Genomic DNA, 14,564 nt, shown 5'->3' on the forward strand with positions numbered 1-14,564 from the left:
TATTTGCATTTAATAGCCTATGTCTGTGTCCTTTCTCAACTTCTGGAAGTTTTACTTTCTAGTCTTAATAGTATTCCGGTAAGCTGAATAGACATCACAGCAATACATTTCTGTGTTCAAGTGTATAACAAAGTCCCAGGCTACTATATGATTTCATGGTTTTCTGTGTGTGTGTGTGTGTGTGTGTGTGTGTGTGTGTGTGTGTGTGTGTGTTGGGTATCTGTGTGCAGAAAGGTTTAAGGAAACAGTGATTGTGCAGTCAAGTGACTTCCCTGTCAAATGCTATTAAATGTTTCATTAGACATTAGGTCTGTGAAAAACGGGGTCACTTTAGAATGAATGAGGCTGTGTCAGTTCCGTCATCTTGCAATCATTAACCTGCAACTCCTTTATTCATATAACACGACTGGACAGCTTTAGCTGGCACTTCTCCCTCGCATCTTCGACAGACACCACCAGATCAACACAATGCCAGGGAAGACAAAGTAGGCTACTCATAATTGGATTCTTAGGTGATTTTGATTTTGATCATGGACTCAGTGCGCACCTGGCTCCTGGCTCAAAATGGAGTACATAGGTAAACTTGGTCTCTCTCTCTTTTGACTGACTGAATAAGGCACTAACTATTCATAATAATAACTTTACTCATGCTGTCTTAACAAGGTGACAAACTAGGTATTGTAAAATGCCCAGTCTCTGCCGAGTAGAAATAGCTCGACTCGTAGTGATAATATTAGCATAGTCATGTGTAACATCGTACCTGTTATAAAATCACTGTTAAGCACGACTGTGGCTATCGCTTATAACTAACAATGTTTAATCGACATCTCTGAGTGCTGCTGCCGCTGCCTTTTCTCGTGATCACAACAGTTCGATTTGGTTATGCTCTCGATTCGTCAGGCCTGTCTGTATATGGGAGTCGGCTTTTCGACACCAGTTCAGCTGTTTTACATGTCAAAGTCATTCATACAGTGATGCCGAAGACAGACAGTAAACTGGTAATTTAATGTTTTTGCTACAACAGCAGTTCGTTATTTTATGTGTCAACTGCTCCAAGTGTTGCGCTATTGCAGCCAGCCATCTAGCTAGCTAGTAAAGGAAGCTAACATTAGCTAGGCTATTTACAGTAGCTAACGTTGGTTGGCTAGCTAGTTACTGTATCTCTAGAGACAGTAGTTGCTGGCTAAACTAGCGGATAAAATAGTCTATATTTATGAATAGCTGTCTTCATATGGCTGTAAAATATGGTGAGATATCCCATGTGTTGAAATTTGATCAGGTTACATGCAAAAGTACCGGTAGTTAGCTTATCTAGTTCTAGTTTTCTTATGCTATCCAATTGCTAGCTAAGTTAGCCAACTTCATTTGGTAAAAATGATGATAGGCTGTCGGGGTCTTGAACGTCTTGCAAACTATCAGCGCATGTAAATATGGGGTGATGTTGAGATGCTATATTTCATCATCGGTTTTATAGTGTCACTGTCACTCCCGCTATGTGGTATGGGTGGAGGGCATGGTCTTGGGCTGTCAGATGTTTAGCCATACCTCGGTCTATTATGATCACATGATGAGGTGGAGAGTGTGATGCTGCCTGGTGATTTTGTCATTTTCCTCCCGGTCCTCTGCGCTGTTAGCTGAAATGGCATGCATTGCAAACTCAAACTCTGTAACTTTCTTCAAAGGGTAAGCATAGACAAGAGATTTATAGACATTTTCTCAATGTGTTGTACATGATCAGCTAATGCGGAAGAGATGGCGATTTGGTTTGGCCTAGGATGGCTTTGGGCAGGTTATTTTTGGGCACGTTACTCAGTTAATCTGTTTGATATTACAGAAAGACGTGGGATACATTGTATGGCAGGTTTAGATTACAGAAGTTGGCAGGAGTTTAGATCACAATATTTCATTTGGCTTGAAGATTATATTAACATAACTTGTCTGTGAATTTCTAAGAACGTGTTATTACTTGTTTGTTGCTAACTAACCTGAATTGGATTGTTTAGTATCAAAGACAAATTAAGTTAAGGTTAATTTCTCAAAATGTTTACTTGAGTAAAACTAGATTAAACCTCAAACACGTGACAGGTTGCACTAAAACTGTTACTTCCTCAAATGTTGTACTATTTGTCACGCTTTCTTTTACATGTTACTGTGATTATTGTGTCCAGTTAATTGTTTCTCATTTTCTCTGTGTAGGTTCATTAGTATTAGAAAAATCATGTGCCTCCTTGAGTAAGCTTATATAGCTAAAATATGTGGTTCTGTTTCACAATGGCTTTTGTGTAGTGGTTGCGCTTCTTGCAGTTGTAATTATTGCTTCTTCTGCTTTGCAGTAGGTTTGCATATGTAACCACAATGCCTTTTTTTTTGTAAATTTCTATTTAATAATGTAGATATTGAGCTGTTAAACATATTGTTTAAAATACAATGAAAAGACTTTGGCCAGTGGTGTACAGTGCAGGCAGGCTTATGCCTGGCTTACACTGATCATTCTATTTTTTGACCTTTTTAAACTGTATTTAATCAAGTTACAGAGGGAGGGCAGTTACACACATGTGTAACAGGGAGTTGTTCATTACAGCCACACATCATCATCTTGTCATATGCTGACCATTGAGCAGGATTACTGAGGGGTTGAGTGCCTTGCTCAAGGGCTTTTTTAGGACAATGGTAAGGAAGGGGAGAGCAGTTGCTTTTCCCTTCCCACACCCAGATTGTTTTCAGCTGATCCAAGAATCCATACCAATGACTTTCCAGTTACCAACTTGCCTCTCTAACACTCAGACTGCTTTCTCCTGTTGATTTGGATTACTGTTTTATCTTGAAGATTGGCTAGGCCTGCACTATTAATTTTCATACACTTGAACCCAGTTCTAGTTCCCTCTGTGCTTTCCAAGAAATAACAAAACAAGTTGTTTGAAGCAAGTTGTCAAATATTCAAACATCAGGAACCGAAATAACAGTATCTAGAAGCAAACAAACCTAGTGTGATTACGGGGGAGCAGCTCCAAGGACTAGATCAACGTAGAGCATTGCATTCCATGCTGATGGTGTAAAAATGAGGCCATAAAATTGGAGCAGCAATGGATTTATCTTGACTTTTCTAATGCTGGTGACCAGGATTGACGTTAACACAGACATGCTGGCGAGCCGGCCAATGAATGACACCGTTCTTCCAGATGGGCTTGATGAAGCCAGCACAGTTTGACTAAGAGTCCTTACGCCATTTGAAGTGAGGTTAATCAGGTAGACATGCTTGAAAGCATTTGTGACAGAGTCTTGAAAGCACATCATTAGCCAGCCGGTAATCTAATATGTATTTTCTACGCCACCAGGAGTAGCAGTGACATGGCTGCTGATGACAAGTCCTCGTCTTCATCCTCAACGGATTGGAGTGTCGAGCCACCTGTCATCTCACCCGCCAGCCCCTCCCACCTGACTCACTTCAAACCGCTGACGCCGGAGCAGGATGAGCCGCCGCTCCGCTCCGCATACAGCTCATTTGTCAATCTGTTTCGCTTCAACAACAAAGGTCAGGGATTCACACCCACACACAAGCATCTAGATAAAGTAATGGATGTGGACCCATTATAGACCTACAGTTATGTCTTGTTTAGCTAAAGCTGCCTTAGGCCACTTCCATTCTATCCAGTATATGTGGGCCCTTTTGGAAGGTAAATCACAGCCGAACTCAAGCCTGTGTTGATGTACTGCGTGGCAAAACCAAAAGTGAAGAAATAAATGATATCCATTTAACTGTCCAAAAAATACATTGTTGCATTACATGAAGTCTGAATAGTTCAAGTTTGTATGGTGCTCCGTTATCATATTTCTCTCAGTTTTGTAAATAAACAAGCATATAGAAAATGAAATCAATTATCATCCACATAAGAAAAACACAGAAAGCTTATGATTTGCTCGGCCTTTTGACCTTAGCATTGTTAAAATTCTGATGCTTGGCAGTCATTAGGAAGTGACCTAAACCATGACCCACATGCTTAAGATAGAATTAAGCTGTAATTCAGTGAAAGGTCAGCACTACATTCGTTAATCTTGTTATGAGAAAGCTCACTGATTTCAAAACAATTGAGGAAGCTCAAATGTTTCTTAACCTAGATCTACAAAAACATGTAAAGCCTGTTCCCAGTATCCTTTTGCCTCTGTTAAATCAAGTGAGGTTTGCTGGAAGAAGTTGGGGCATTTTGCCAAAGTCATGTGATAGAAATTGGCTGTTGGGACCAGTTCCAGGAGCTAGCCAGCCACGTGACCGGTCTTGTGTTTCTAGTCCTGCTTCTCAAGTCCTGTACTCCATACAACACTCCTCCCCTCGTTATGGCAACATTGTACTGTCACATTGTCTGTCTTTTAGAAATTCCTTTTAAATGAATTACAAGAGGAATAGTGCATCTCATATTTATATTATTAGATTAAAGGGAGACAGAAAACATTTTCAAAAGTAGTTATTTCTTAGTTAGTTATCTCTCTTTTACTTATACAGTCATGTCCTTGTGAAATGGACAAAAACTTTGGTAACACTTTATTTGAAGGGGGGTGAATAAGGCTGACATATCACTGTCATGACTGTCACGACAACTGACATGAACATGAATTAAACTTTATGAATGTTTACGACTGTTGTCATTAAGTGTCATTCGGTTGATAATGTCACCTTCAATGCAAAGTTGACACTGTTCTAGATGTCATAAACATATGTCATGGAAGACTTCATTATCACTGTATGTGTTCAGATTACATTAAACTGTCATATTTGACAATGGCTGTCATGAGACCGTCATAACTGTGTCATGAGCCTTTTCCCTGAACTCAAGTACAGTGGTAGAATTTGGACATTTCATAAAGATATAAAGTGTTATTACGCCACCCTAAAAACTGCAGGGTAACACCGCTGGGTAACTATTGGATAGAACTAGGCCTATTTGACGTTTCATAAAGTGTTCTAAGGTACAATTTGAGACATTTATTTTTATTTTGTCAAATGGTGACTACTGATTTTCTGGTAAAAATGTAAACTGTTTTACACTTTGATGTAAATACAATTTAAGGAAAACTATTTGTTGAATTGTCAATTGCTACTGTTTAGGTCTTTCTAAGGTCTTCTTTCTAAAGCCCATATCACAACTGCAAAAGTTTTGTTTATGAATTTTGATGTAACTCCTGTAGAGGTGCATTTGACATGCTGGGTTATTTTATCTACCTATTTTATCTATCTATCATATGCTGGTTTGAGCCTGTTGGGCCATTTTTCTGGGTTATTTCCACGGAGTTGGGTAGTTTTTGTGTAACCCAGCTGCTGGTTTAGTTATCTACGACCAAATCACAGCCGTGCTAATATATAGTACAACAGCACTCCCTCTCGTGTGATATTGTTTAAATTGACAGTGTAATAACACTTTGTATCTTTATGAAACATCCAAATTCTACCACTGTATTTGAGTTCAGGGAAAACACTCATGACACAGTTATGTCGGTCTCGTGACAGCCACTGTCAAAAACAACCACATATGACAGTTTAATGTAATCTGAACACATACAAACAAAGGGTTTGAAGTCTGTCATGACATATGTTTATGACAGGTTAAGTCCCTTTGGTTAATGTCAAGTTGTCATGACAGAGACATCTAGAACAGTGTCAACTTTGCATTAAAAGTGACATCATCAACTGAATGACACTTAATGATAACAGTTGTAAACATTCATAAAGTCTCATTCATGTTCATGTCAGTTGTCATGACAGTTATGACAGTGTTATATCAGCCTTATTCACCCCCCTTCAAATAAAGTGTTAACGTAGGTCTGGTCTGCGCCCAGAAATAGTTGAGTGGTTAATTCTCCTCCTCTGGGACTACATGTATACCCCGCCAGAGCTTTCTCTCCTGTATCACCCTTTATCTCCCTGTCTACTTTCCCACTGTCAAAATGAAAATACTAAAGGTGAGTTGACTTCCCAATCACCCTTAAAAATATGAACTGTTATTTGTTGATGTTTTATTTTATTCTCTCTGTGTTGTTATTTAGCTCCCCAAGCCTCTCCTTTTCATTCTCTTGCTCACTGTCTCCTGTGTGTGTGTGTGTGTGTGTGTGTGTGTGTGTGTGTGTGTGTGTTTGTGTGCGTGTGTGTGTGTAGAGGAGGGACGGCCTCCCTCGACAGTCTCAGAGAAGGCAGATGTGCCGTCCCCTTCCCCTCAGGCAGAGAGGAGGAGCTGGTCCTCCAGTCCTTCCCACTCCATCCACGGCTCGGGGACACACCGGAAACAGCACCCTGATCTCCTCCGACGCACCTCCACTGCCTCCGGTAAAACACACACACAGACACACACACACACACACAAAATATACTGATATTTGAGGCCTAGGTGGATTGTGTTTTGTCAGTTAGCTAATTAGCTAACTGGAAAGAGATTTGTGACGCATGTGATAGAAAACACCTTTTGCATAGTGCGTCCAGTGCTGTTTTTCAGGATTTGACACCACTCTTTTGGCTGTTTGTTTCAAGAACTCTCCAAAGGTGTCATTAATCAATCTTGCAGAATATCTGAAGATCCTGAAGAAGGCTTAAATGTCTTAAATAATTATAATCCAAACAAGGTCTTAAAGGGTCATGAATATGATTAAGTGTTGTATTTTAAGTCTTAAGTTCAATTTTAGAAATCGTAAAAATGTTGCAGTTTATTTATGTGCTGACAAATCAGCACAATCACACAGACCTTTATATAGACCCATGTCAGTTTCAAAATTTGTCACATATTTCATTCCAGCTGGCATTAACAAGGTCTTAAAAAGTCTTAAATTTGACTTGATGAAACTTGTCGACATCCTGGCTTAGTCTGTTGATTTACACGTTTGCTGATAGCATTATGTGTAACTTGTTGTTACTGATTTTGAAATCTCTGTCTTGGCTAAACTAATCAGAGGCCACTGATAATGCAGCAAACCCAGTTCCTCTGTCCAGGCACTGACTCTCTCACACACACACACACACACAGGCCCACCTAGACTGATATTTATCTTGATGCTTTGGCAATATTGTCTGTGAACCTTCCTGCCAATAAAGCACATTCCAATCGAATTGAATTGAATTGAAATTGATAACACTGAGAGCAGATAGACTAAAGCCAGCTGTAGCCCATAGGTGTTTCTGAGTAAAGGTCCGCTCCTTCAAGATGCTCTCTTGAAGCTCTGGGAAGAAGTTTGTCATGTTCATTCTTGCCATTTGTAGACTGGATTATACATGACCTTCTGCAAGGTAGGAAATAACTGAAGCATTCTTTTCCAGTACTTTATATATTATCCATTATGGAAAACTATAATTTCCTGAAGTTCAGCATTCAGTATCTCCGAAATTTAGAGGATCCAGTCTCAGGGTTCCCACACAGGTCTGGAAATGTATAGAAAAATAATTTGGCAATTTCTAGGTTGATAAGTTCGGAAATGGCACCAAAAAGGTTGGGGTATGGAAAAGGAAGTATGGAAAAAATATTGTTGTATTGTTCCATTTAGACCCCTGTCCTCTCACATGTCCTGATATTTGTCGCTTTGAAGAATAATCTTCTTCTATAGAGTGATATGGCATAGATAGTAAGGGCAAGACGACATTCTCGAATTAAATCAGGAAATTAAGGTCTGGGAAGTGTGTGGAAACTTGAAATTGAAAATGTGAAGGAACCCTGCAGTCATTTTGTTAACCAGGGACTTAAATTACCTACGGACTTACCTTACCTATGGAATTAACCACGGAAAAAGTACCATGATTACTTTTATTTTTGTGCTGTCAATATTTTGTAGAATTTGTAATATAGTAGTTGCCACTATTTCAAATGATGGATATCACATTTTGGAACAAAATGCTCATGGAAAACCACATTCTTTTGGAGAGAGGGAATTAGGCAGGGAAATAATGTTTGTTTTTCCCAAATAATCCATGATACTGTGCCTATAAAAGTAGCAGGCTTGTGAGAAAGACTTAAAGGAAGACTTTAAGAAAGACTAAAGAAGATGTTTGGTGTTGACAAATGTTTCAGCTTTGAAAAAAAAGCAGAAAAGTGAATGGATGCACTATGACGGGCTGTAACATCCATTCTCATGTCTTTTCTGATTACAGTGGATTGGCCAGGTGAGGGGTTCTCTACTGTGTGGTTTACTAAAGATTGCTTTATGCTTGACCTTAACAACTTGGTCTGAAAGAATGGCCTAATACAAACACTTTTGTGTGTCTGAGTGCATGCAAGTGTGTTTGTTTGTGTGTGTGTGTGTGTGTGTGTGTGTACTTTTGATATTGGCATTTATACTGGAGTGCTTTCTATTGGTCTTTGATTTGCCCTGATGTTTTCCACCCAGGCACTAATAATTGGAGCGATGTTTGTGGAAAATGATTGGAGAGCTAACACTTCTTCTATATGTTTTTGTTTCTTGCCCAGTTGCACTTTTTGTTGGCCATGTCATGCATTATTTTATCCACATTCACAACTCAGGAGAATGTTACTCACTTGGTGTTGCATTGTCAAATGCTGTATTACATTATAGCTGTCAGGCCTAAAGGGCTACGGTAAAGCAAGCTGCAATGAAAAATAAATATTTTCCTTCTTTCAATCTGCATTTAAAAGGGGATATTTGACAATGTGGCAGCATGGATTTTAAAGAAGGCATGCACTGTTTTCAATTATTTTGTTGACTCGTGCTGTGTGTGTGTGTGCGTGTGTGTGTGTGTGTGGTTGTGTATTCTTAGAGGGCCGCAGGAAATCGGAGACGCCTCTAGGCAGTCATGACCCTCGCACAGCTGTGCAACTCCGCACTGCTCTGAAGAGGCTGAAGGAAATCATGGAGGGGAAGAGCCAGGTATCAAATTAGACATACCCAATCTAACAATGCCTTTTATGCAGTCATTTGAGTAAACTGGCTTTTGCTGAGAAAAGTAAAAAAACGTTGTATGTTTTCGGCAGTTGCACTAAAAAGCCTTACTACATATCAAAACCATACTACTTTGATGTTTGTGGACAAAAGTGGTGCTTTGCGGTTGTTGTCCCCCCTTAGGACAGCGATCTGAAGCAGTACTGGATGCCAGACAGCCAGTGTAAGGAGTGTTACGACTGCAATGAGAAGTTCACCACCTTCCGCCGCCGCCACCACTGCCGACTGTGTGGCCAGATCTTCTGCAGCCGCTGCTGCAACCAGGAAATCCCCGGCAAGTTCATGGGCTACACGGGTGAGTGCTTTTTGTGGTTATTTATCTGCCATGTTCAATAAACCCCACTAGAAACACAGTGAATCAGTGCTGTTTCTGTTAAAACAGCCTGAGTAGAGCTCTGAAATGGCATCAGTACTTAGTCATTTTCAGGAATGCACATTTTTGAATGAGTTTCTAAATCAGCTTTCACAATCAATATTTGTCAGGCATGAATCTGTCATAGCACGGCTTGATTGATGTGATTACATGTATGTATGTACTCTGTATGTAGGAGACCTGCGGGCCTGTACCTACTGTCGTAAGATAGCTCTAAGCTACGCTCACTCTGCTGACTCGGGTTCCATTGGCGAGGACCTGAGCGCCCTGTCGGACTCTCCCTGCTCTGTGTGTGTGTTGGAACCCAGCGAGCCACGGACACCCGTGGGTGGGCGCAAGGCCAGCAGGAACATCTTCCTTGAGGAAGACCTGACCTGGCAGAGGTGAACACACTCACACACACCACACCTAGGGCCAAATCAAGTCTGGAAATCTTGTCAAATAAGAATCAAGTGAATACAGATTAAATTTGGCACTCCAAATCATATCATCTAATTGCAGATTTTTAGTATTTGAAAAGATTTCTGATTTGATTTAGTCCATGTCCGGTGAAAGTAGAGTCAGAAAGGAGGCACCCTGCATGATGCATGCGTCGTCATCTCTGAATCCATGCCTCACTCCTCCTCAACTGTACCTCAGACCATCATGTTTACCACGTGTGAATGCTGCATGACAAAACTGTCCCATTTACCCACAACCGAAATGTTGACTTTTCATTGTCGCATCTAAGTTAGCTGTTGTACAAATCTGTCATCATCTCTCATTAGCATGTGCAGTTGACAGTTGTTTTGTCATGTTAGGATGTTGCTCTTTTTTTTTCTTTGCTCATTCTCCCTCCATGCTTGCCTTTCTCCTTTCCCTAACTTTTTTCTCCTGTTTTAATACCTGTGTGTGCTTGGTGTGTACCCTGTACCCGGTCAAGACTCAATAATTGGCATCAGGTGGCATGGCATATTAGAAATCTAATTTCTATTTTAGAAATATCCAAACAGGTCCATTAGTGATGCATGACCTTTGAGGACATGAAGTATGCCTACACCATTGTATACCACAGAGATTGGTTGAACCTTCTCTTTCATTCAGTTATCTTTTCAGCTATTGTTGTGGCACATTTTAATTTCATTAGCCATGCACAGAACAGACAAATTGATAAATTGAATGTCTTTCTCAAGGACGTCCTTTGTCTGAGGGATCATCCGACATTGCATGCATTTTGTAACCCTGTGCTTGTGTCCCTGTCATAGCAGTGTTACTGCCTTTGAATCAGTGTGCCCCTGCTGCTTATTTCTCTATTGACCTGTCTCAAAGAAAATATTTTTCCTCTCTCTCCTGGCATAGAAAAACTCCTATTGGGATGAGAAAGAAGTGAGTCTTGCTGTTTGTTTCATTCATTTTTTCACACCTGTTTCAACTTTAGCTGTCTGTAAGTGGAGCCTGATGCAATCTAGCCCGATAAAAACTTGCGTCTGCATGCATGTATTCACTGGTCATAATTAACGCTGGGCTGAATAGCGGATCAGGGGAAGTGAAATGAGCACAGCAAATAAAGCATGAATTAAAGTGTGTCTCTGTGTGTGCCGAAGTTTGATTCACCAGGAGTCTCAGAACAGCGGCCTCAGCTCCAGACTGACAACACTACAAGAAGACGTAGGCAAATCACCTGCTAGGAAGAGGTCAGTTACTGCTCCTGCTTTGCTGATATAGTGCAGTGTATTCCAGCTTGATTCAGCATAGTTTGGTCCAGCAGTGTGACCTGTTCCTCTTTGTCTCTCCTGCAGGTCTGCCAGTGTGACCAACCTGTCCCTGGACCGCTCTGGCTCCTCCATGGTGCCTTCCTACGACAGTTCAGTCAGCCCGCAGACCAGCCGAGCCATGTCAGGCAGCAAGTCTGGCACCAAAGCTGGCATCAAGCAGGACCACAGCGAGGAGGAGAGGAAGATCCTACTGGTGACGCCTGGCTGCTATTTTCTTTCCCATTTGCAGCTTTTCATCTCCTTGTATACCTCCTTTTTAAAATACTCTTTTTTCATTATTTTGCCCTCATTGACTCTCTGACACTGCCCCTCTCTGTGATCCAAGTTTAAAAGAGGAACAACAAACCTAGAGCAAAAACACATGGCTGATATTTACTTAGTGTCATACCATATGTCATGCAGGACTCATCCCAGTTGAAGGACCTGTGGAAGAAAATCTGCCACAACAGCACGGGGATGGAGTTCCAGGACCACAGGTACTGGCTGAGGACCTACCCCAACTGCATTGTGGGAAAGGAGCTGGTCAACTGGCTGCTGAGGAATGGCACCATCTCCACCAGGTAACATCTTACTGGGCAACAGATGTACTGTATGTTCTTTTATGTGCTCCAAGGTGCTGCTTGTCTTTGGATAGAATACTGTGATAATAAGCTCCTCTTTGGAATCACTGGTATGTTTGGGGAAATATTATTTATGTCATATGATCACTGGCAAAATCGCTTTGCACTGGCTGAACCATTGTTTTCCTATGGAAAACCCACTTCAGAGGCAGCGCTACCTTTGGCATCATCCACCGCGCAACATTTTGACCAAGTCCACTTATTTGAACCCACCCAGTTTGCAGCTGACCTTGTGAAAATCAAATCAGATTTTGATGTACAAAGATGGAGGAGAAACTCATCTTGTGTATGTCTGAGTTTCCAGAACTGTATGATCCAACATTAAAAAGTTACCATGATCTTGGTTAAAAAGTACCACATAGGTTTTTTGATCTAAGCTCCGGTACATTGTACAAATGTAAAACAATCTGCAACCGATGGCAAAAAAAAAAAAATTATTTGAGGTCGCCTAATGTTTTTATATGCCCCGCCTTCCTGCTACCATGTGCACTTCTGTGATGATGTATCTGTAATGATGTGCCTTGCTTAGCGGTGAGCACAGTGCAGAAGGCTCATGAGTGGCCGCCCTTATGCATCTAATTTATATATAAGATGAAAGCTCTTTGTCTTATGTTTTACTGTTGTGCTCCTCCCTCCACCCTCTCCCTCCCCTCCTCCTCTCCCTAAACTGCAGGGCCCAGGCTATTGCCATAGGCCAGGCATTAGTGGATGGTCGCTGGCTGGACTGTGTCACCCACCACGACCAGCTGTTCAGGGATGAGTATGCTCTCTATCGCCCCCTCCAGGTGACAGCCTTTGTCAATAGGGGAATGAGCACACATTTCAAGCTCAGACTTGATCAATGACCACAAATAATTTAATTTTTAATAATAATTTTTTAGGGTGCATACAATCCACATTGTTTTACATTTGCTTCTGTATACTGACTTGCCTCTCTCAAATTCAAAGCTTTCAGATTCAGATTGTATTTACTCTAGACCACACATCGTGGTATGGAGTACAAACATAAAACAAGACAGCAGTACAATGGTACACAACCAGAATAGATCTTTAGCAAAAATGAAATCATTTAAAGAGAGGCAGAACATTACTCAAAAATGTACCCAGTGTATATACTATCCTTGGTTCATCTGTCTGCAATAATAATATAAGTTTCAACATATGGATGGTTTACAAAGTATTTTGGCAGGTGCTTCTTTCTATTCTCAACAATGCTTGTGTTTTTACATTCAAACAGAATGTGATATTCATCCCCCAGACAGTTGTCATTACATAAATTAAAAAACCTTTTATTCCTTTCCAGTATCTTCCTGTTATTTTGGGAATTCTACTGTTAGAAACTTGGAAATTACAGATAGTCTGGCCATACCTTCGTCTAATATTTGCTGAACTGATGTAATCCACGGTGATACATACGTTCCAGTGATATACAAGTTAAAAAAACAATTATACATTGCCCGGCTGATCTTTGTTTCCTTCCCCTTCAACAAACTCCCCCAGTAACCAATAATTCTTTTTTTAATACCAATACATAGTGGGTGTCTTCCTAACTCCCCATATATCACATTATTACAAGTTAACATTTTAACTTTCAATGCATCCTTGAGTAATTTCAGATCTCTCTAAAATGGCTGTCTTCTCAAACCCCCATACTTCGCATGCATACAGCATAACTGGTGTCACAAGCCTATCAAAAAGCTCTAGTCTTATATCTGTTGGTAAATCAAACTTCCTACACTTACACAGTAAAGCAAACATAGCTCTAGAGGCCCGTTTATAGAGTTCCTCAATAGCAATTTTAAGTGAACCGTTGTAATTAAATACAATACCCAGGTATTTGAAACTATGTACGATTTCTAACTCCTCACCATCACAGAAGAATTGGTACTTCTTAACATCAGTTTTGTGATGGCCAAATATTGTAACTTTAGTTTTACTACTGTTTATACTCAGCTTCCATTTCCTACAAAAATAACACATTTGATCAATGGCTTTTTGAAGTCCTTCTTTTGTTGTAGCCATAACGATAGTATCATCTGCATACATTAATACCATGAGTTTAATATAGCTATCTATCATGGCGTCACCACATCTAGCCGGCTCACATCCATTTTGTACCAAATATTCCTCAAGGTCATTTATAAATAATGCAAATAATATTGGGGATAGGTTTTCACCCTGCCTGACCCCAGTCAAGCTAACAAAAAACTCAGATTTGGCTCCTTTAACAAACATACATCACACATTGACACTTGAAAAACGACAAGACCTATCACTAGCAGCTTAAAAGATTGATATGTTCAGTGAAGCAAACTGTGCTGATGTGACGTCTCCCTGTCTGGTCTCCAGAGTACAGAGTTCTCAGAGACGCCGTCTCCAGACAGCGACAGTGTCAACTCCCTGGAGGGACATTCAGAGCCCTCCTGGTTCAAGGACATCAAGTTTGACGACAGCGACACAGAGCAGCTCGCAGACGACAACGATTACACCATGCCCAGTATGTATCGCATATCTGGTGCCTTTTATTGTTGTGCTAACCTAAGCTGTAGCCATATTATGCTGGCTTGGATCATTCCTCTTTGTACAGGGTGTCTTCGGTGTATATATAACTAAGTCTATACCAGGGGAGCGTAGTTCACTCAACTAACAGTAGTGCTGTTTGTAGTGTAAAATCCCAGCAGCAGCTCATTGCCTTGTCTGACTTGTCATGTCCTGTGTCCAGACTCTGCCAGCCCCAGCAAGAGGACGTCAGTCAGCAGTTTCCAGTCAGCGGTGGACAGCGACTCCGCCGCCTCCATCAACCTTAACATGGAGCAAGACAATGTCAACTTCCACATCAAGAAACAGTCCAAGTATCCACATGTACCTACTCCCACTGAGCGGAAAGGTAAA

General features: G+C 40.8%; 1 protein-coding gene across 1 annotated transcript; it reads left to right on the top strand.

The window, feature by feature from the left end:
• Positions 1-915: 915 nt before the first annotated feature.
• On the top strand, positions 916-14,558 carry LOC139638146 (1-phosphatidylinositol 3-phosphate 5-kinase-like; the record flags this gene model as incomplete). Its single annotated transcript, XM_071512184.1, has 12 exons — positions 916-998; positions 3,336-3,532; positions 6,146-6,313; positions 8,744-8,853; positions 9,049-9,220; positions 9,474-9,681; positions 10,882-10,971; positions 11,077-11,245; positions 11,455-11,612; positions 12,346-12,457; positions 14,022-14,169; positions 14,395-14,558. Coding segments are annotated over exons 2-12 (1,683 nt in total), but the record flags the coding sequence as incomplete, so codon positions are not given.
• Positions 14,559-14,564: the final 6 nt, after the last annotated feature.

Source organism: Centroberyx affinis, unplaced genomic scaffold (genome assembly GCF_046629955.1).
Source record: "Centroberyx affinis isolate AG114_WGS23_722 - 3 ecotype Tasmania unplaced genomic scaffold, CSIRO-AGI_Caff_v1 ptg006131l_1, whole genome shotgun sequence".
Taxonomy (NCBI): Eukaryota; Metazoa; Chordata; class Actinopteri; order Beryciformes; family Berycidae; genus Centroberyx; species Centroberyx affinis.